Genomic DNA, 23,382 nt, shown 5'->3' with positions numbered 1-23,382 from the left:
GGGGTTGAAGTGCTCCCTCCGAACACTGATTTTCTGAATTGGCTCTTTTCTCCTGGGGATTTAACTTGAAGGTTTTTTTCTTACATTTTTCAACCTGTGAAAAATGGAGGTTAATCTTTCCTGTATTTCCAGGTTTCTGGTCAGGAATTAATATTTTCAAAAAACTTCTAAATTCCACATGAGAAGCATTCTAGAAAGAAATGTCCTAACGTTATTCCAGGAGACTGTAAGCCAGCTTTCCTGGGGAACCCAGGCCCTTGGTCGCACAGAGTGGGACGGGAGCTGGAGACAGAGGGGGCTGAGCCTGTTTCCCCAGCCTGGGCCTCAGACAGGCCAACCTGCAGCTTAGGGGTGCTGTGACTATGTCACATAAGTCAGAAAAAGAACTGTTCAGGATACGTCTAAAATAACTTTTTGAGGAGATTTTTGCCTAAGTGTGTTTGATGACAGAAACTGATCTTCAGCTATAAATTATTAAGATTCATGGGCATATATTACATATATAATAGATATTACATATATATTGCATTTTCTAAATAGCTGTGTCTTTTAAAGTTTATCTATACAAGTCAATATTTTAGCAGCAAAGATTTTACTGGCATGAGATATTGTCGTGTTATAATCAGTGTGTGCACGTATGTATATACCTATATATATTTAGTAGGTTGCCACATTTGCTATTCTCTGTTGTTGTTCTTTTTTTAACTTGAAGATGTGAAGTAGGAACGAATAATTGGGTGCAGTGCAATGATGCGCCAGTGAAAATCTGCAAATACCCGGTCACAGGGCTTTTTGAAGGAAGGTCTTACATATTCCGAGTGAGGGCGGTGAACAGTGCGGGCATCAGCCGACCCTCCAGGGTCTCTGATGCGGTGGCTGCACTTGACCCCTTGGACCTCAGAAGGTTACAAGGTAAGCCACTCGCGCCTAAGTATCCACTGTGCCCAGGAAGCTTTGGCTGTTTTGTCTGTGATTTGTTCTCTCTTTCCCTCCCAACTCGATGTGAGCCCTGAGAACACCCTGTGTGCAGAGCGTAGCACAGGCTGTTTCACTGTTCTCTGACATCTCCACCAACATCACTGCAGGAATGGGAAGAGGCTGACATGCACACTCTAAAATGAACGTGCCTCTCCTCCAGAAAGCTCTTTGCTGGAATCCAGTTAAATTGGCTCAGAATTAGACCTTTTTTTATTCCATTGGTGATATAATTTCAACACATAATGACACTTAGAAGGCCGTCCTATTGTGAGTTTTAATTTTGCATGACACATATTCCTTAATGGGACTGGGCCCTTCCTTATGGTTCTAAGCTAGCCACTGTATTTTCCTTACCCACATGGTCCTTTGCGTCCACCACCAAGAGCTGAGAAGTGGTAACTGTTACCAGGACACTTCCAGAATCAGCTCTGATGCCCCCAGAGGACTCACAGGTTGTAGTCCTAATGTAGAGGAGATGCAGAGCTGGCACAGAATGAGGGAATACAGGGGCTTTTGGGGAAAACTTCACATGTCAAATCGAGTGTCAACCTTTCTCTCTGCAGCCGTTCATTTAGAGGGAGAGAAGGAGATTGTCATTTATCAGGATGACCTTGAAGGTAAGTAGCTCCTCATCACCCCAGCTGCTCAGCCCCTGGGGATTTGGAGGTGTAATTAGAGATGGGAGAGACGGACAGAGAACGCCCCCTACTGGGCACGGCCTCTGCATGGAAAAAATGAAACTGCAGGTCAGGCCTGCAAGCCCAGTGTCCACAGAAATTAAAGAAAAAATCAAGCAAGACAGAGTGAGAGGGTGAGAGAAGGGGTGAAGGAGTAGTGAGTCTTAGACTCACCTTTCGTTTGGGGTTTACAAAGGCATTCTTTCGGGGACTCGTAGAGAAGAAACCCAACTAAAGCTAAGACTTGGTTCTTGGGTGACGTAAGATCCTTTCTCACAGATTGCGTTGTGAAATCGATTTCATTTTACATTTTCTAAGCCAAAATTTTATTCCTGACATTTTAACTGAAATGGATTGAGTCTTTCCTGCCAAATGATGTAGTTGGTCCTTATGTATATTTGATTTTGTGGATATTTCTTCTCCCTGATATTCCTTTTAGAGAGCTTTAGAAAGAATGATGTGTTAAGAAGAATCCAACATTATTAACTAGGAATCAAAAGATTTTAATTGGACTTGTAATTAGAGTTCATAGAGTGCCATGGGTGAAAGCTTAAAAAGAAAGATTTCGAATCAGTTTGGAGCCACTGGCTAAGGAGCGATGGTTTTGAGCTGCTCTTTAAAATCATAGCCGTATTCTCTCTCCTAGAGCTGCAGACTCAAAAGCGTTTTCTGGATTGGTTTTCTACATCTGAAGCAGATAGATCCCCAACTAGTATCCACACATTGCATTTTCTGCCACACGAAGATTTTTCTCTAGGCTCTCAAAACAAATGTATGTCCCACTGTGTCCCATGAGGGACGTAAACTCCTAAAAGAAGACCGTTAAGAGTTCTGGTCAAGCCAAGGTAACCTTTAAGCCTTAGTCAAATCCTCTGGCTCCAGAAGGACCTAGAACTCAGGAAGCACACTCAATACATAAGGAATGAAAGTGAGGGATTTGGGGAGGGCAAGTTCTTGCAGTCTCCTGGGCATCTGGCTTTTTGACTCAGCCTAGTATTCTGTCTCATGCATGATAAACCCTCCCCATTTTTCGGATGATTAAAACATGGATATTTGAGTGACTGAAAAATGGCTCCAAATTCTATTGGAAGAGAAGGCATGCTGGAAGCTGACCAGCCAGTGCAGGATGAGGTTGGTTCTGGCCTGCGGGGGGAACAGGCAGTCCCCCTTCTCACTGCTCACGAGCAGACAGATCAGGGAGGAGATGGGCAGCCCGGACCACGCTGAGTGGATGTGTAGGATTCCAGCCTGGCAAAAATGACCCACGGTGAGAAGGTATAACTTGCTTTATAAATGTCATGTATCTGTGATGAAATTTGCCTTCTGTAAAGGCTATTGAGAAGAGCACTGGGGAAGGGAAATCATGTAATGGAATGAACCTTCCCCAGGGCAGAAGCCCTGCCTTTTTGGAGAGAGAGTCTATCTTTCTAGTGAGACATGATTGTGGTGGGATATATGAAACCCGCTGTTTATGACGTATCAAATGAAGAAAGAGCGCATGTCCTGAGGCTTGGTTTGCCAGCTGATAAAATGGAAGTTTGGCGTCCAGACACAGTAGCTCTCATTTCCTGCTGGAGTAAAGACACAGATGCTATTTTCCATGGTCTCGTGTTTTCCTTGCTTTCAGCAAGGCAGGTTTCTGGCTCGCTGGGCCTGTGCCCTCCTCCGTTGGAGGTGGTTGTGAATGTGGCAGGATTGATTCATTCTCAGGGGACTTTTCCAAGGCTGTGTTTATGCGGTGGGTCATAGGAGGCTGAGGGTGAGACTCTTAGATGGAAAATTGCTTGATGGGATGGGGACACTGCCTGCGGCTCAGCCTCCCCGGCTTCAGTTCTCTGACGTGACGCTTTGTGTGCACTGAACAGGCAATTTCCATGGTCAGAAACAAACTGGGTATGAAATTGAAATTCTGCTGTGTTGATAGGGGGTTTGGAAAGTTCATCTGTTCACCTCAGCCATTTTAAACAAGGAATACGTCCTCTAACTTAAAAAAATCTTTAACCAAAGAGATCTATAATGTTCCGAAGCAAACCATTTCAGGGTTCAAGAATTTGCTATTAGGAAGTTCCCTTTTCTACCCGTGTCTTTTTTCTTCAGCTGATTTATTTTTTCTTTTACTGTTGCTTTAGCTAGAAAATACTTGGTAAATGCCCCTTGTTTTAATGAAACAGAAACTCATTACTGTTGCTTGCTAAAAACGGCTCCTCTGCTATTCTCGACTTTTTGCCAAGTTTTTCTCGTTTTAATCTTGGGCAATGTCTTCCTTCACACATCTAAACAGCTATCCATGCGCTTTCCTTACCATCAACCCAACTTGCCCGGTATTTCTTGAATTGCTCCATTGAAAAATGGACACTGTATTCTTGGAAAGGCCAGAATAGACCCTTGCAGAACATAATGAGAGCGTTTTTACTCTACTGTTCTACCGTGTTTTTCTCTCGTAATTATGTATGCAAGCGTTGGCCGTGCTGTCCTGGGCCAGGGCATTTGCAGCCACATGCTCAGTCATTTGCTTTGTGCTCTGCAGGACCCTTCGATTCTGTCAATCTAAAATAAACTCGGTCTTTCATTTACTTAGAGAAAAATATCCTGGGGTGGTTGTAGTTTCCTTAAGTGGATGAGGGAACAAAATACAGAAGTTGGAACCAGAAGACCTAAGCCTGGACCCCAATTCAGCCACCCAGTAGCTGTGCAATCTTAGGAAACTGCTGTTTCCTAAAATATGCTGTTTCATAAAAATATGAGCTCAGTTTCTGAATTTTTCAGTGGAGGAAACCAATAATATCTTCCTCCATACATGAACAGAACCCAAAATAAGGTATTGGATGTGAAAGCATTTTAAAACAATCATATATATTATATATTAATAATGTATATAACCTATAATAATATAAAAAGCATGTGTGTGTGTATATATCTCTCACTGTTTCATTTAATATTGACTTGGCCCATTGGAACAGGGCCTGGGAGCCTTCAGGGCTGAAGCAGAGGTGAGGGCAGCATCAGTGTCCTGGGGGTAGAACTGCTGGCCAGTGTCTAGCCTGTGCTTAGCGGTGTCTCCGGTGTGCTTAGCAGTATCTCATGTGTGTTTAGCAGTGTCTCACGTGTGCTTAGCGGTGTCTTGTATGTGCTTAGTGGTATCTCACCTATGCCTAGTGGCATCTCACGTGTGCTCAGTGGTGTCTTATGTGTGCTTAGCAGAATCTTGCATGTGCATAGCAGCATCTCGCATATGCCTAATGGCATCTCGTGTGTGGCTAGCAGCATCTCACATGTGCTTAGTGGCATCTTGCATGTGCCTAGTGGTGTCTCGCATGTGCTTAGCGGTGTCTCTCGTGTGCTTAGCAGTATCTTACATGTGCCTAGCAGTATCTCGTGTGTGCTTAGCGCCATCTTGCATGTGCCTAGCGGCATCTCACGTGTGCTTAGTGGTGTCTCGTGTGTGCTTATCGTTCATTTGGTTTCCCTTGGCTCCCCTCTCAAGGCACGGTCATCGCTCATGCCCACCCCTGTGCTTCCCTCTCCCTGGCCTGTGGGACCCTTTTGAACCCTTTTCTCCTCTCTCCATGGTTGGAGCATCGGCAAATCCGCAAGGCTCCTGTGATCACATTGCCCAAGCTGATGAAGATGTGAAGAATAACTCAGATATCTTGCCCCAGCTGGGGATCCCCTGCTGACAAAGCTGTGTTCTTCCTTCTCACCTTGTCATCAAAGGAACTGTCTCTCACTCCACTTTCTCGGGGCCTTTTGCTACGTGCAGGGGCAAAGGCAGCAAGACAGTTCCGAAAGTGTGAACGAGATGCTGCTGTCAGCGGCACACACCTGCTCACTGCTTCTGTTCGTTGCCTCGTTCTGTCTGTCCCCTTGGTTTGCTTCCCTCGTCAGCACCTCTGAAATAAACCAGGATTCAGTTTTGGAATTTCGGCGTGTGTTACCTGAAGATGAGTTTTCTGCGTCTTCTCTCTGGACTGCTTTCTTCTGTGGGTCTCGAGGTGTGGACACGGTGCACGGGTGGAGAGCAGGCCTGTGGGGTGTCCCCTGCCCCGGTTACCCTCTGCACTTTCCGGAGACACACGTAATGCGCTGTGCAACAGGGCTCAGAGAACGAAACCCAGTCTTGCTTTGTGCTATTTCCATGTTCAGTTCCTGCCTGCCACAGAGTCCTGAGGGAGCGACAGGATTTTGAGAATGGCTCAGAGATGTCCCGGGGAGGTTTCAGACCGTTTTAATCATGTGCTAATCTAATTGAAGGCTTATAATATTTTTTATCACAATTTCAAGAACTGTGGGTCTGGAAAAACCTCCACCTCCACTCCTTATGAGAATCTCCTATAAATTCAGACAGAAATCCCCACACCTCATAGTATATTTAAAAAAGATGTATGTCAGAGGAGAGGCATATGGAGCATCTCTGACTGCAAATATTCTAGCATAAGTTATTTGCAAAAGGCTTATCAACATCACTCCAGAATTCAAACATACAAACATAGAATACAGTGCCTGTGAATATGGTACTGAGCTTCTGAGGGAGGAGCAGGCAAGGTGCTTTAGAAGTAGATGCGTAATTTAAGTGCCCTGAGGGCACACAGTGTAAAGAAAGAACCCAGAGGGGATCCTTAGAGGCGGGGCCGCCTCCTTCTGCTGTGCTTCCGTATTTCAGAAGACAGACTGTGAATACGTTCTCTGCACAGATTCCAAACACAGTCAGGGCTCCATTTCGGGTGCAATGCCTGGTTTCTTCTGGTAAATCCTTCCGCCTCTTCCAACAGAATCTCTGGAAGACTTTCGGATGGGATTCCTTTCCTATGAACAGGCTTATATCTGTATTGGAAGCAAACTAACTGGTCGGTCTTTAGTGGTGCCTTATCCTCTGGTTCTGAGAAAGCATCTTTGGGGTTTGTTTGCTTTCCCCAAATAGAAACAAAACAAGTGCAACACCCATGTGGCAGAGTCCTCCAGTGCCCCGAGGTGGGCTGCAGCGAGGCTGACGGGGGTCTTACAGCACTCACCGACTTTATTATTCCTCCAGGTGACGCCCAGGTTCCGGGGCCTCCCACCAACGTGCACGCCTCCGAGATCAGCAGAAACTATGTCGTCCTCAGCTGGGAGCCACCCACTCCCCGTGGCAAGGACCCACTCATGTACTTCATCGAGAAGGTAAACTCCAGGCCTGTGTCCTGGAAAAGCAGATCTCTGCGTGGCCCCCCACTTTGGTGATCTCTGCATGGCCCCCCACTTTCGTGATCTCTGCGTGGCCCCACACTGTCGTGATTTCTGCGTGGCCCCACACTGTCGTGTTTGCTGTGTTTTAAAGATGACCTGCTAGTTCATCAGTGGGTCCAGACCCTGCACCGTGGCTGGGGATGATGAGGTTAGGGCTGTGGTCACACGGCAGCAGGGGCAGAAATTGGCACCAGGGGCTGGGTTGCGTCCTAGCCGGGCGTTGCCCCTCGGTGTGAGCAGGGAGTCGCTTCCCTCTCTGGGCGCCCACGTTCTCCACTGCCCTGTGGAGGACTGACCTTGAGGGTTCTGCCATCTCCTTCCTGCTGCAACATGCCAGGCGCCTACGTGCTGGGGATTCCAGATTCCTCGCTGGTCGTGCTTGTGCACAAGCCGTATGGCCACTAGGTGGCAATCGTGTAGAGGAAATGCACGCAAGACGGAGAAGGGTTAGAATCGCCAGATATCCAATAGGAGGCTTTGTTTTCCCCTGAATGCAGAGAAAGAAATACAAAAGACCTTGTATATTGCAGTTCTGCAATCACACACACGTATATGTATGTAACCTACAGGATTTCACAAATGATAACCTCACCCAGCACACATTCTCTTTTTAGCCTGTCCTGTGACATTAAAGGCACAGGTTGTGACCCACTAATCTGAGTTGGTGACGACCCTATATTGGGTTGTAGGCCCTAGTTGGATAAGTCTCCAATGTCCTACAATGGCTGTAACTAGGGTTTTGTGATACAAAATTTATAGTATAATACGTAATACAATATATAGTATGCATGTGACAGAGAATATAACATATAGAAGCTTACACCACCTAATACAATAATCACATCTAGCACCACTCAATGCAGCATGGCGGAAACAGAAATGGAAATGAACCATATTTCAGACTCCAGCATGGAGGAGGACCCTGTGGGCTTCTCTGCTTATTTGCAACGTTTGCTATCTGGGGGGTAGAAACTGGAAATATTTCGGGGTAAAGCATTACATTATTAATTCTGGGTGACAAAATATAGTTATTTGCATTACGTAAATACAGGTGGTCCGTCCCTCTGTGGGGCTCTCCTAGGGTGGAAGGTATTTTCTCAGGCCCCCCATTCCCCTCATCTTCCACCAATACCAGAAACACCAAGGTTGCAGACACATTTTTATTTTTGAAACCAGGTCTTATTTTGTCACTCAGGCTAGAGTGCAGTGGCACAATCATGGCTCACTGAAGTCCCTACCTCCTGGGCTCAAGCAGTCCTTCTGCTCCAGCCCCTAACCCCCAGAGTAGCTGGGACCACAGGTGTGTGCCACCACACCCAGCTGATTTTTTAATTTTTTTTGTAGAGATGAGGTCTCGCCATATTGCCCACGCTGGTCTCAAATTCCCGGCACAAGCAATCTTCCTGCCTCAGCCTCCGAAAGTGCTGGGATTACAGATACTGTAGTGTGTTTACAGGCCAGACGAGCCACAACATCTGTCCTGCAAACACATTTTTAGAGATAGGACTCTACTGTGGAGCCAGTGTGTGGGCAGAACTACCTGCTGTCAGTATTGAAGACATGGCAGACACACTTTTTTTTGTAATTTTTATTATTTTATTTTTCCATTAGTTATTGGGGTACAGGGGGTATTTGGTTACATGAGTAAGCTCTTCAGTGGTGAATCCAGAGATTTTGGTGCATCCATCTCCCAAGCAGTATATGCTGCACCATATTTGTTGTCTTTTATCCCTCGCCTCCCTCCCACTCTTTTTCCCCCAAGTCCCCAGAGTCTATTGTGTCATTCTTATGCCTTTGCAGCAAACACACATTTTTAAGAAAATGTAATTTCAACTTTTATTTTAGCTTCAGGGGGACCTGTGCAAGTTCTGACAAGGTAATGTTGGGTGATACTGATTTCAATTGATCTCATCAGCCAGGTAGTGAGCATAGTACCCCGTAGGTGGTTTTTCAGCCCTTGCCCTGTCTGGTAGGCCTGGGTGTCTGTCGTTGCCATCTTCGTGTGCATGTGTACTCAGTGTTTAGCTCTCACTTACAAGTGAGAACATGCAGTATTTGGTTTTCTGTTCCTGTGTCAATTCACTTAGGATAACAGCGTCCAGCTGCACCCATGTGGCTGCACAGGGCATGATTTCGTTCCTCTTTATGGCTGTGTAGTATTCCATGGTGTGGAGGCACCACATTTTCTCTCTGCAGTCCACCGTTGCGGGGTTGAGTCCGTGTCTTTGCTGTTGAGAAAAGTGCTGCGATTAACATACAAGTGCATGCATCTTCTGGTAGAATGATTTATTTTCCTTTGGGCGTATACCCAGTAATGGGATTGCTGGATGGAATGGTAGTTCTGCTTTAAATTCTTTGAGAAGTCTCTAAACTGCTTTCCACAGTGACTGAGCTGATTGACATTCCCCCAGCAGTGGATAAGCCTTCCCTTTGTGGACCCACATTCTGACATAGGAGAGGAAGCTCTCCTATAGACACCTGGACTGCGGTTCTTGGGGTCGCGAGGGCCTCAGGCCCGTGATGCCCTGGGGGCTCCCACCACGAATGCCCAGGGCAGATGGAAAATAGCGACTTTTCACTTTCACCGAAATGACAGAAAACTCCTTCAAATATGAGTCTGATTTCTAGAAGTCTGGGTTGCTATCTGAAATTTTCAGCAGGCTTACAAGGGTCAGTGTATATCCAACTTTTACTACCACAAAAGTGCTTTCGAAAAAGGAGTTTTATCTCTGTGAAAAAATAAAATAAAACATGTAATCAAGGTTTTTAAAGTAATTACGAAAGACAAAAAATAAACTAGCAGTATATAAAATTTGGGAAAGACAGAGAAGTTACATGGAATGCAATTAAAATGAACAATAATTCCACCATATAAAATAGCTGTATTAACATGTGGTACATATATTTATAGTCTTTTTCTCCATAGATTTTAATGTCCTTGTTATATCATACAATTTGTATTCTGTATTACATTTCACAAAATAACATAAATCCTCTTATTATACTAAAGATCTTTATACAGTAATTTAAGTGGCTATGTGGTTTTAAATCTATGAACATATCATCATGTGTCTTACCGTATTGACAGCCATTTAGATTGCTGTCTTATAATCACTACTGCAAGTAGCTGCAGTACGGTAATGATTTTAAATTGAAATGCAAACCACTGAGTTATGATGGAATTTTATGAATATACTTCTAAATTATCTTTCATTATTTGCAGGTTAATTCTATTTTGCTAAAACTACTACCTATGTATTGATTCCCTTATGTTTTCTATGGTTTAATTATTTACTTTAATGGGAAAAAATTTATTAGTAAACATGATCAACTTTGGGTAATTTGTGACTTCCTTTTCCAGATTGGCATCACGTTTCATAAAACTCAAAAAAGATGCATGACCATCCTTTGTGTGCGCGACGCAACGGGTGCACCTGCTGGACCTGGGTTAACCAGAACAGAGCGCTTCTTCCCCCTCCACACGCCTCTGGGGAGACCTCTCAGTTTTCACCGCCAGTCTCTTTTCTCTCTGTAGTCCTTGGTGGGGAGCGGCAGCTGGCAGAGAGTCAACGCCCAGACGGCTGTGAGGTCCCCGAGATATGCCGTGTTTGACCTCATGGAAGGGAAGTCATATGTGTTCCGAGTGCTGTCAGCAAACCGGCATGGCCTGAGCGAGCCGTCGGAGATAACGTCCCCCATTCAGGCCCAGGACGTGACCGGTGAGCCGTCACCCTGGGTGGCCCCAAGTCAGGACTGGCTATTAGTGGGGTGACACCAAATAGCCTTAAATTCTGTTAATGAAGACATTAATGTCATAAACGAGTTGAAGTTCAAGTTGACTTAAAACGTCACTTTAAGAAAGATTCAGAGCTCTTTGCCATGTTTTGTTTGGTTCTTGACATTCTCCAAAGCTCCATCTTCTTTTCATGAAACGTCAGTGAGTTGAAAAATATGTTTAGGAAATGGTCACTTTCATTGTTTTATTTAAACTTTTTTTTAACTTTTATTTTAGGTGCAGGGGTCCGTGTGTAGGTTTCTTACATAGGTAAACTTGTGTCATGGGGGTTTGTTGTAAAGATTATTTTGTCACCCAGGTACCAAGCCTAGTAGCCATTAGTGCCTTTGCCTGCTCCTCTCTCTCCTCCCACCCTTGACCCTCTGATAGTCCCCAGTGTGTGTTACTTCCATCTATGTGTCCATGTGTTCTCATCATTTAGCTCCCACTTATGAGTGAGAACATTTGGTATTTGGTTTTCTGTTCCTGCATTAGTTTACTAAAGATAATGGCCTCCAGCTTCACTCATGTTCCTGCAAAGGACATGGTCTTGTTCTTTTTTATGGCTGCACAGTATTCCATAGTGTATATTTACCACATTTTTCCTATCCAATCTGTCATTGATAGGCATTTGGGTTGATTCCATGTCTTTGCTATTGTGAATAGTGCTGCAGTGTACATTCACGTACATTCACGTCCATATGTCTTTATGGTAGAATGATTTATATTCCTCTGGGTATATACCCAGTACTGGGATTGCTGGGTTGAATGATAGCTCTTTTTTTTTTTTTTTTTTTTTTTTTAGCTCTTTGAGGCATCATGACACTGCTTTCCACAATAGTTGAAGGAATTTACATTCCCACCAACAGTGTTTAAGTGTTCCCTTCTCTCTGCAATGGTCACTTTTAAAGTAATTCAAATTTTAAGTGCACTAGGGTTTGTTTTTTTTTTTAATTAGTGCTTTTTAAAAAAATTTTTTGTTTTGTGGAGATAGAGTTTCACCATATTGCCCAGGCCAGTATCGAACTCCTGAACTCAAGGGATCCTCCCACCTTGGCCTCTCAAAATGTTGGGATTCCAGGCGTGAGCCAGGGTGCCTAGCCAGGCACTAGAGTTTCTTGCCCATCTGGCTTGAAGGTCCCTCTTGGAAGGTTTCAAATACAAATTACAGAAATTTTGAATTGCAATCCCTGGAGTCGTAACTCCTTCATGGATGGCAATTAACTAGCGAGTAAGCGGAGGCACCCCAGAAATCCCCAGAAGCCTTCACGGGAGGCACGTTGGTGTCAGGAACACAGTTCCGAGTGCCTGGGTGCCCTCCACCCTCCCTGTCTCTCTGTCGTGTTTCCTGAGAAAGCCAGATATGGAAATGAACAAGGTCACGAGGCCGGCTGCCTCCAGGGCATCCTCAAGTTTCTATCTGGCTCTGGTTTTAACTGAAGCTCTTAGAACTCATACTCAGAACCACAGGCTTGACGAGACTAGCTGTCTCTCAGTGGCGCCCAGCCTTCTTGTGCTTTATGACACATATGAAAAATGACAGTGTCCATCATTGAGAAACACTGTGAGGCCTGGCCCAGGTGGCTGGCACAGAGGACGCAGGTGGCCCCAAGGCCTTCCCGGACCCCAGTCCGCAGTCCACTGGTGGGGCCTGGCACCAGATGAGAGGATCTGATGATCAGGTCATGATCGAATTTTGAGTGCCCCTGGGAGATTCCAACAGATCTGATAAAATTGAGTCTTACTTTCTTAAAATTGGTTAATTTCCAGTCCAAAAAATAGTTGTTTCCCAGGTAGCCTCATCCCTGGTGCCAACAGAGGATCTTTTTAACAGCTCTGGTGGGGGACAGGAGGCTTCAGGATGGATGTCATCCTGTGTCCCTAGGAGTTGTGTGGAGCTTGGGAAGAGATCAGAGAGACCAGCACCTCCCAATGGCCCTCTGGTGGTCAGCCCAGGGCTCCTCTCCTGCTCCCAGACCCCTTGGCTGAATTTCTTCCAAAACCCCCAACCTGGCTGTCCAGTTCCCTGTGAAAAGGGCTGGAAGATCTCTGGTGTAGCTTCCAAAGCTACGATGTCATTTCACCGACTGCTTTTGTCTCCTACGAAAAGTTGTCCCTTCTGCTCCGGGTCGGGTTCTTGCTTCCCGAAACACCAAGACGTCAGTGGTGGTGCAGTGGGACCGACCGAAGCATGAGGAGGACCTGCTGGGCTACTACGTGGACTGCTGTGTGGCCGGAACCAACGTCTGGGAGCCCTGCAACCACAAGCCCATCGGATACAACAGGTGCGGCCTCCCTCCCCAGCCCTGGAGTCGGCCCTGAAATAAAGCAGGAGGAGCAAGGCCACTGAGGCCCCTGTGACCCCAGCACAGGGAGTACCATGGCCGCAAGGCTTCTGCATAAATGAGTCTGTCTTAGCCACACACGAGGGCTGTATAATTTAAAAGTTTGACCAGTTGGGTGAGCTAGTTACTGCACTTGCTGATCTCGACTGACACGATTTATTTATGGATGAAAGGAGAGTTCCAGAACCTTTTTTTTTTTCCTGACATAATTAGCACTTAGGACTTTTCTTTGAATAGCAGAGTTAAAAATAGCGACTACGATGTGAAAGTCGTTTAATTTTCTTGTATTTATTTTTTTGAACTTGAAAGTTGCTTTGTTCACGTGCCTGGTAGTTCTATTCTCCAGCGCCTAATGGAGACCTCACCGGGCGCTGACTCTTCGCTTGTGGTGGGGGCAGCCTGGGGGCATGCTGGTTGCTTTGCAGGGGGAAAGCCAGTGACCCTGCCTTTGGAGAAACTTGCTCCTGCTGCCTGCGGAGTGTGCAGGGGTGTCTGAGGTTATTAGGCTTCTCTGCGATACGCGTCTTAGGAAAATGTCGGCAGCTGTCAGAACCACCCTTGTGGATAGATGATCCATTATGGCTCAGCCATTTCTCCTTTTAAAATCTGAAAAAAGTACACTGTAAAAAGTGGTGGCTAACAAGAAGAGATGTCATTGAAAAGAATAACAATTAGATGTTCTTCACAGCCCACACCAAATGCAGAAAGATCGATCAGAATAAGAAACTTAAAACATGATTCCAGCACAGGGGAATGGTTAGTGAATGTTTATTGACTATATATGATAAATAATAATTGCTTACACGGACTGAATATCTATCATACACAAGGCACCTGTGCTAAGTTCTCCACCTAGAGTTTTCCATGCAATGCCTGCAACAATGCTGTGGGGTAGGAATTATCATCCCCATCTTTCAAATAGAAAAACAAAGTCTTACGGGGGTTAAGGAGCTTGATTAAGGCCATAACATCTGTGAGGTGTCAAAGCCAGTATTTGAGCCTAGTCCATGTGACTTCCAAGTCTTGGCCTTTAACCACTGCAGTGTGGTTACTGTTCATTAAGTTTTACATACACGGGTTCTTTCAGATAAGGAATGGCATACTGTTGGATAATAGACCTCTGATGCAGACGAGGTCCAGAAAGGACAAAAGCAAAGGTGAACTCCCAGAACAAGTGGCTTTGACACCACGTGTAGTCAGCTCCTGCTATAATTGGGTGCTCTGACCTTACTTTCCGACTCTAAATGTTGAGCTAATTAACTAGAATTGAAAATGAAGGATGTATGTTATCCATAACAATTTTTTATGGTACGTTCAGGATGATTTTTGCTTCTGCTGCAGGAGAGAAAAAGTGGAGCCTGGCAGTTCTGACCCTGATCCCTGTGTTTCTCAGGTTCGTGGTGCACGGCTTAACCACAGGAGAGCAGTACATCTTCCGAGTCAAGGCGGTCAATGCCGTGGGGATGAGTGAAAATTCCCAGGAATCGGACATCATAAAAGTGCAGGCTGCACTCAGTAAGTCACTCACAGGCTGTTCTGCACCAGTTGCTCCCGTACACTGTCATTTCTGCATGAATAAACATTTATGAGGCCATTTGGAATGTTATTGAAGGGGAGAAGGGAACTAAATTGTTGAACAGAGAATATGAGGTTCTTTGAAGCCTCTCGGTTGGCTGCTTGTCTTGGAAATGACAGTGTGAGAGGGAGAAATGATAATACACTAATAAAATGCAAATTAAAAATAGAAAACATTATTAGAGGTTACATGTGTTGCCAAATACCTCTACTCATGTTAAAATATATGCTGTAGGCTGGCCGCGATGGCTCATGCCTGTAATCCCAGCACTTTGGGAGGCCGAAGTGGCTGGATCATGAGGTCAAGAGATTGAGACCATCCTGGCCAACATGGTGAAACCCTGTGTCTACTAAAAATATAAAAATTAGCCGAGCGTGGTGGCGGGCGCCTGTAGTCCCAGCTACTCGGTAGGCTGACGCAGGAGAATCACCTAACCTGGGAGGCAGAGGTTGCAGTGAGCCAAGATCCTGTCATTGTACTCCAGCCTTGGGGGACAGAGCAAGACTCTGTCTCAAAAAAAAAAAAAAATATATATATATATATATATATATATATATACATGTTGTAGGGGATACATTTCTCTTTTCAAAATATGTGCTAAAATACAGTGACATCAATGGGCTTTTTAGCTGTTCTCAGTTCAAGGAACTTTAGTCACTTCAGAGAATGTCACGTTTATGTAACTTTGTTACTTTGCTGGTAAATAGTGGTGTTTAACAGTTTTTATTATTTTGATCAAACGAGACAATTGGGATCCTAAATCTCAGGGACCATCCCTAGAATAGTTGCTGTATAAAGCTGTGCTGCGGCCTCGTGGCTTTCTGTTTTCTCATGAAATGCACCACATCAAGTAAGTGCGCATACTCAGAAACATTTTGAAACACAAATGCCACATATGACACACTTGGATTCACAGTATTATCTTCCCACTTCAGAGGGAACTGTGTTGCTTGTTGATGATTTTTCATCTTCGACTAAATTTGCAAGATTTTCAGAAATTAAAATTTATCTTCTAATGATATTGCTGTTGGATTTCCAAGGAATGTCAAATCTGATAACACCTAGCTAGGTACAATAGCGCCGACTCTTTTGTTTTAAGATTAATCTCCTCTCAGTTTTTTCCAGGAGGGACTTTCAAACATTCCCATTGTCTTTTTAAAGTCATTCCTACTAAAGGAAAACCAGTTACTTTTTTTTTTTTTTTTTTTTGACGTAGAGTCTCGCTCTGTGGCTCATGCTGGAGGGCAGTGGTGCAATCACAGCCCCCTGCAGCCTTGAGCTTTTGGGCTCAAGTGATCCTCATGCCTCGGCCGCCTGATTAGCTAGGACCACAGGCACCACCACCACGCCCAGCTAATTTTTTGATTTCTAGTAGAGATGGGGTTTTACCATGTTGCCCAGGCTGATCTCAAACTCAGGAGCTCAGGCAGTCATCCTGCCTCAGTCTCCCAAAGTGCTGGGACTACAGGCATGAGCCACCGCACCCGGCCTGTTTTTATTCTACGATAAGAATCACTTAATTCTAGTCACCTGTGTCTCAGGTAACAGAGGATGGCCACATCGAAGTGACTCAGAACTGGGGCAAAGCAACTCAGGCCCATCTGTTGTTGACCTGTTAGGAGAAGAGGTCCATTTCAAATGTCCTGCTCAAACACGGAAACACGAATTCACACTCATTTGAAGGAACCTGAAGTTCCTGTAACTGTGCAGGAAATTAAAACAAAATGGAATCGTATCTGTGATCTCTGGCCACAGATGCAGAGTAGTTATTCCTTATGGTTGTAAAGGTGAAAGCTCCTTCTCCAAGCTTCTTGTTCAGGGGACAGAGAAGGCAGGACATCTTCTGCTGTGTCAAATGTTCATACCAGATTTAAACCGTTCATCCTATGGAAACCTCCATAGATACACTTAGAAATGGCAATACATATATATGAGATAAATTTTTATTTAATTTTGTGCTTATCCTCTTTAAAAATGTGTAAAGACCAAGGTGGTTAAATGTGGGTTGAGGGGATCCGAGGGCGCAGTGTTCAGGCCCGTCTCCAAGTTGCTTCCTCCTCCCTCTGCCACGCTGGAGCTGGCTGCCCCGGGGACAAAGCCCCCAGCTGAGGCCCTCGGTAACTCCCTGGCTGTGCTTCCTTGCAGCTGTCCCGTCCCATCCGTATGGGATTACGCTCCTCAACTGTGACGGCCACTCCATGACCCTGGGCTGGAAGGTCCCGAAATTCAGTGGTGGCTCACCCATCCTGGGTTACTACTTGGACAAGCGTGAAGTTCACCATAAAAACTGGCACGAGGTCAATTCCTCACCCAGCACACCGACAATCCTAACGGTCAGTTGGTTTTTATTTCTTCGTCTATTTTTGTCTGGGTGGTTCTTTACATTTTGGGCACTGTTTCCGCGTTTGATGACATTAGATAATTTGATACAGACACAAAAATGGATTAAAAAATAGCATCATGAGATCATGAAGTTTGGGAGCTAAAAAGGTCCTGGGAATCATATTCTTTTTCTTTCTGAGAAGGAGTGAAGAAGGGAGCTCAGTGATGGAGTGGGTCTGACAATGAGTCCATGACCTCTGGTGTGACCAGCATCTGGTCCCAGTACCGATGGTAACCATGTCCCTTGTTCCAGGCTCTGAGGCCTTGAGGGCAGGGACAGAGTCTCATGCGTGTGCCTGAGGGGAGAGTCTCGCTGAATGTCTGTTCAGGAAGAGTGACGTTGGCTCTCTGCTTGTCACCCACCACTTCCCTGAGACGTTCTTGCATTTCAAGCCTCCCAGAGAGTCCCTTGCCGCAGTGCCCCTGGTACTCAGGTGCAGATAGTGGCAAGGACATCAACTCAGAGCTCAGAGATCTGGGGTCAGATGCAGACACACCCTTGGCCGCCATTGTCCTGTTGCCCTGTCCGGCCCTTGACCCCTCATCTGAGCATGGAGGAATGACCCTCATCTCACACTGCAGCTCCCGTCCCACCCTGGGGAGCCACAGACCTCAGGGGAGTCACTTAAACACCAACAGGAGGGCTTTCTTTTTTGGAGGGGGTCAGGCCTTTGGAGATCTAATGTTTGTCGTCTAGAAAATTCTGACTTATAAATCTCTCTCTTTATAAATATTTTATATACATATGATGATACATAGGCAACTTTCCAGTTTGCTGTGACATTATTGATATTTTGCCCACGTTCAACCTCTGTTCTGACCCCTTACAATGTCTAAATGTTGTCAACTTAAAAATTATTTTATTTTTAATTGACAAATAATAATTGTACGTATAGGTGGGGTACATTGTGATATTTTAATATATGTTTACATTATGGAATAATTAAATCAAGCTAATTAACATCTCCATTGCCTCCCAGTGCTTATAATTTTTTGTGGTGAGAACATTTAAAATCTATTTATTTGTATATTTATTTATTTTTTGAGACAGAGTCTGACTCTGTCACCCAGGCTGGAGTGCAGTGGGACAATCTCGGCTCACTGCAACCTTCACCTCCCAGGTTCAAGCAATTCTCCTGCCTTAGCCTCCCGAGTAGCTGGGATTACAGGCGCCCACCAACACGCCCGGCTAATTTTTGTATTATTTTAGTAGAGACGGGGTTTCAGCATGTTGCCCAGGTTGATCTGGAACTCCTGACCTCAGGTGATCTGCCCGCCTCGGCCTCCCAAAGTGCGGGGATTACAGGTGTGAGTCACTGTGTCCGGCCTAAAATCTATTTAAAAATTTTTTTTGAAATACGTCTACAGCACATTATTATGGGCTAAATCATCACCATGCTGTGTAGGAAGCGCCAGAACTCGCCCCTCCTGTTCCTGCTGGAACTTTGTCCCTCTGTCCAGCGCCTCCCCGACCCGGCACCCGCCCTTCAGCTCCCTGTCTTCGTGAGTGCTACTGTTTCAGATTCCACATCTGAGCGAGATCACAGTGTCTTTCCTTCTGTCCGTGGGTCATCTCGCGCAGCACAACAGTTCTTTACTCGGTCCGAGATTCCTGAGAAAAGTACCTGCTTACTTTCTGAATGCTTCACAGCTAGTCCAGTGAGGAGGATGAAGGCCGTCACCACGGGCTGAAGCCGTTTCGCCTCAGATATCTTACTTTGGAAGCTACTTTTTGAGATAATGTTTACCCAGATAGCATTTTTGTCCCACTAGCCCTGCAGAGTCGAGGCTCGTCGTGTTGGCCAAAGGCCTCCCTGGTGCTTTGTCCCCCAGCCAGGCAGCATCCCCGAGGGCCCTGTGGGTGGCCCTGGACTGCAGCACCCCAGGGACCTGGGCAGCCTGGCGCTCTTGTCCTGCAGAGTCCGAGTATGGGGGACGTGGTGGGCTCTGTCTCCAGGGTGACCCGCCTTGGGTCCAGGGCAGGGCCCGCTCAGGGGACAGTACGTGGCCTGAGTGCCTGTTTCCTCCAGGCCTCTGCCCTTGAGTTGGCCCTGGGTGACCGTCGCCTCTCTGGGCCTCAGTTTCCTTACCTGCCGCTGGGGTATCACCTGTCCCCCACCCCCACAGGAGCCTTTGGGGATTGAGTGAAGGACACGTAAGGTTTCACACAGCTGCAGCTCGTCGGGCACATCGAGGGCCTCCCTGAAATATTTGGTCTAATTTCCCGACAACGTTCCTTCCTCTCATATTTTATTTCACAAGCCAGTTATAACAGCTCCTCCCCGTCAGTGGGCTGTAATGCATCCTTTATCTCATGTATTAATTTAAACAAAATCTGAACAGGTGGACGGATTGACGGAAGGCTCACTCTACGAGTTCAAAATTGCTGCCGTCAACCTTGCCGGCATCGGGGAGCCCTCGGATCCCAGTGAGCACTTCAAGTGTGAGGCCTGGACCATGCCGGAGCCCGGTGAGTCACTGCCCCCAGGACACCCGCCTTCTAGCGCACAGGCTGGCTGGGAAGGGGCCTCTGTGGCTGCGGCTCAGGCCTCACCAGCCTTCACAGCGTGTCTGTTCCTCTGACACCCGCAGCCCCAGAGCCACCGTGCACCAGGCGCTGTGCAGGGCTGTGAATCAGGCAGACCCAGCATGTAGTTTGGGCTGTGCGTGGTCCAGAGGCCAGTGATGAGGGCAGAGTAGGAGGCCCTGAGGGTGAGGTGGGAGGGAGCACAGGACGACCCAGACTGTGGGGAGAGGGACAGCTCCCCACGCATCCCCTGACCTATGACGTGGATGTGGCCCAGGTCACCTACCCCAAAGGAGCAGGCAGAGAGAGTCACAGGTGGAGGGGAAGGTGCGAGCCTGGGCCCCAGCTAGGAGGCACGACAGGGTTCTCATTCATGGGTTAGCTCCTGCTGTCCTCTCAGGCCATCTGGGGATCTTGGGCCTTCCATTTCTAAAAGGCACAATTGTTGCAGATCTGCATTTATTTAGCTCGCACTCTACTGGTTTTTTTGTTTTGACATGAGGTCTCTCTATGTTGCCCAGGCTGGTCTTGAACTCCTGGGCTCAAGCCATCTTCCTGCCTCAGCCTCATGAGTAGCTGGGACCACAGGTTCATGTCACCATGACCTGCTAACATTTTCTCTCTGTTTTCACAAGTTCTCACGTACTAGATGTTGATTTCTTTGTCTCTAACCTATCAGGAATCAAATGCAATGGATAATATGCTCATACTTTGACTAAGTAAATCCTGAAAGTTGAAGCTGAAAAAGTTCAAAGTTCAGAGTGTGTTCCAATGTTATGGCCAGAGTATACTGCCTTTTTCCTTTCAGTCAGTGTCTTTTGACTTAGCAAATCAGCTGCTAAGAATCCAGATGAATAAGTCATTTAGAAAATTCCTTCCTTCCTTCCTTCGTTGCTTCCTTCTTTCCTGCCTTCCTACCTTTCTTGTTTTAATGAAATTAAATTTTGGACCTTAGAAAACCAACAGAAGAAAAAGTCATTCTAGTTTCCCGAGCCATTTTTGAGGGTTGATAGGAGATGGCCTCTCAAGGCTCAAGGCCGCAGTGAGACTGGCTGAGGATGGGGCGGGGCTGCCTCTCGGTTCCCTGCACCACTTGGTGCTTGCCTGGACCTGGGCCTCTGCACCACATGCCCTCAGAGTTGCCGTGGGTGTTTGTAGAGGACAGGACTGCAGCGATGTGCTTCCGGCCAGGTGGGCAGGCTCCCCGAGTGACTGTGACTGCCAGGTGTCCAGCCCCGTGGAGGGTAACTTGAGAACCTGTCCTTTTCTGCACACCGTTCCTCTCTGTGATAGCATCTGCTGGTCTTGAGAATGCAGTGTGGACTTCGGAATGATTCTACGTAGATCCACAATGGCCCCGATGCCCACAGAGGGGGCGGCAGGAGCATTAGGCTGGGCCCTCCTCCCCAACCCCCAACATCACACTGAGCACCCTCCTTACCCCGCTCTCCGAGAGAGGCTGATAAACATCAGATGGGGAACAGATACGGATGGTCCTGGTGGGGGGTGTCCCAGAGGAGCAGCGGGTCCCAGGGCTGGGTCGGGCAGTGGGTGTGCTGGACTGGCTATGCGCGCAGACGCAAGGTGGCATCTGACTTCGCAGGTCCTGCCTACGACTTGACGTTCTGTGAGGTCAGGGACACGTCCTTGGTCATGCTGTGGAAGGCCCCCGTGTACTCTGGCAGCAGCCCTGTTTCTGGATATTTTGTGGACTTTAGGGAGGAGGATGCTGGAGAGTGGATCACTGTCAATCAGACGACAACGGCCAACCGTTATTTAAAGGTAAGTCTTGGCCGGCTGTGGTGGCTCATGCCTGTAATCCCAGCACTTTGGGAGGTAGAGGCAGGCCAATCACTTGAGGTCAGGAGTTCGAAACCAGCCTGGCCAACATGGAGAAGCCCTGTCTCTACTAAAAATACAAAAAAATAGCCGGGCATGGCACCGTGGCAGGCACCTGTAATCCCAGCTACTCGGGAAGCTGAGGCAGGAGAATTGCTTGTACCTGGGAGGCAGAGATTGCAGTGAGCTGAGATTGAGCCACTGCACTCCAGCCTGGGTGACAGAGCGAGACGCTGTCTCAAAAACAAAACACAAAAAACAAAATAAAACAAATTAACAACAAAAAATAAAGGTAAGTCTTTCATCTTGGCCTTTCCCTCTGTGTGAAAGTGCTGTTGATCTCTGCTCAAGCCAGCACCGAGCCCCAAGGTGAACCTGTTCAAATGACTGGGGCGTGGCTGCTGAGGATGCAGCCGCCATGCACATCATGGGGCCCAGCAGATGGCAGAACAGTGCTTTGAGGACGCAGCGCCCTCCTTCCATTCACACCAACATGCTGTTCGCTCCTGGGGAACTGCACAGACATGCCTGTTTTCTTCCACATTGCGTCTAATAGCTGTTAATTGTCTGTTCACGGGCTGTGTCTGTGTGCTTTCCACAGGGATGGTGCATATTGTATTATGTCCTTCCACTTCATGTCCTGCATTTAATTTACTTAATTCATGTGATCGCTAAAGTCCATTTGATAAACACCACACACAGATGTACACACGGTTTTCATACATGGAGCAAAACTATAACGTGTCACTTCCTCCAGCCTCTCTTTCTCCAAATGTTTCTGTTTTTAGCACTTGCGGTTCCTCAGTGACTGGGTCAGGTGTAAGAACTGAGCCCCAGGAGGCCTACCTGCTCCAGCTGACTTGCCAACTGCCTTAACCCAGAGGTTTTCTTCTCTATGTGCTGGGCCCTGTGGTGGGGCGGGCCTGCGTCCTTCCCTAAAGCATAGCCTCGTCTGGGTCCGGCACCTGAGCACAGGCCGAGAGGGCCTTGCACAGGTGACACCTTCCGGAAACGCTTTGATGACAGGAAACAGCCAGTTTCTTTAGAATGAGTCAGCTTCTAAGAATCAGCTACATAAATCGACTAGAAGCTTAGTAAATATATTTTGATTCTTATCCAAGCATGTTTTAATAGGAGTAACCCATGTATGTACAAGTAGAGATGGATTTAATTTTGATGCCCCAATGATGATTTTACAAAGTTAAATATCACACTTAAAATAGTATTTGGTTCCATAGAATTATGTTAAATATAAACACCAGATTATAAACTAGTCAGTATGATTTTACTTCTGCTTTAAAATATGCAGAGATAAAAAAATGAAAGAGGCTCTATCAGATTGGTAGCGAATGCGTTTATTCCTCCAAAGTCACATTCTGCACCACTGTGAATCTCCTCTTCCCTCCTTTTCTAGCTCATTAAGTATCGTTTTCCCAACTGGAAAAATAAGCTATTTTTGAAAAGGCACTATTCACAATAAAATGTGAAAAACTCCAAAGTCAACTTTATTTTACCCCCACACATCTGGTGTTTCCTCTGTTGTTTCCAGGTCTCTAACCTGCAGCAAGGTAAGACTTATGTCTTCAGGGTCCGGGCAGTCAATGCAAACGGCGTGGGGAAGCCCTCAGACACGTCGGAGCCTGTACTGGTAGAGGCGAGACCAGGTAAGGCTTATAACAAAAACTACAGAACAGCAATGATTTGGGAGGAGAGTGTGCATGTATTACGTATGTATGGATGGGGGTGTGTGGATAAATGAGTGGGAGAATGTACATGTATTATGTGTGTATGTATGGATGGGTCTGTAGATAAATGAATGGGAGAGTGTGCATGTGTTACGTGTGCATGTATGTATGGGTATGTGGATAAATGTATGGGAGAGTGTGCATGGATTATGTGTTAATGCATGGGTGTTGGAATAAATGAATGGGAGAGTGTGCATGTATTATGTGTGGGCGTGTGGATGGGTGTATGGATAAATGCATGTATTATGTGTTCATGTATGGATGGGTATGTGTGTAAATGAATGGGAGATTGCACATGTCTTGTGTGTATGGATG

General features: G+C 46.3%; 1 protein-coding gene across 4 annotated transcripts in view; it reads left to right on the top strand.

Moving 5' to 3' along the window:
• MYOM2 (myomesin 2) overlaps positions 1 to 23,382 on the top strand; it is a 121,148-nt gene that overhangs the window by 55,083 nt on the left and 42,683 nt on the right. For all 4 annotated transcript variants that reach the window (XM_063638157.1, XM_063638164.1, XM_055289408.2 and 1 more), the window contains exons 12-21: positions 713 to 912; positions 1,542 to 1,595; positions 6,685 to 6,812; positions 10,414 to 10,597; positions 12,764 to 12,938; positions 14,392 to 14,513; positions 16,720 to 16,907; positions 19,300 to 19,426; positions 21,087 to 21,265; positions 22,872 to 22,986. In XM_063638157.1, coding sequence (XP_063494227.1) covers positions 713 to 912; positions 1,542 to 1,595; positions 6,685 to 6,812; positions 10,414 to 10,597; positions 12,764 to 12,938; positions 14,392 to 14,513; positions 16,720 to 16,907; positions 19,300 to 19,426; positions 21,087 to 21,265; positions 22,872 to 22,986 — 1,472 coding nt within the window. The remainder of the gene's footprint in view (positions 1 to 712; positions 913 to 1,541; positions 1,596 to 6,684; positions 6,813 to 10,413; positions 10,598 to 12,763; positions 12,939 to 14,391; positions 14,514 to 16,719; positions 16,908 to 19,299; positions 19,427 to 21,086; positions 21,266 to 22,871; positions 22,987 to 23,382) is intronic.

This window comes from Symphalangus syndactylus, chromosome 1 (genome assembly GCF_028878055.3).
Source record: "Symphalangus syndactylus isolate Jambi chromosome 1, NHGRI_mSymSyn1-v2.1_pri, whole genome shotgun sequence".
Lineage (NCBI taxonomy): Eukaryota > Metazoa > Chordata > Mammalia > Primates > Hylobatidae > Symphalangus > Symphalangus syndactylus.
Note: the sequence above shows the minus strand (reverse complement) of the source record. Positions and strands in the feature narration are given on the sequence as shown.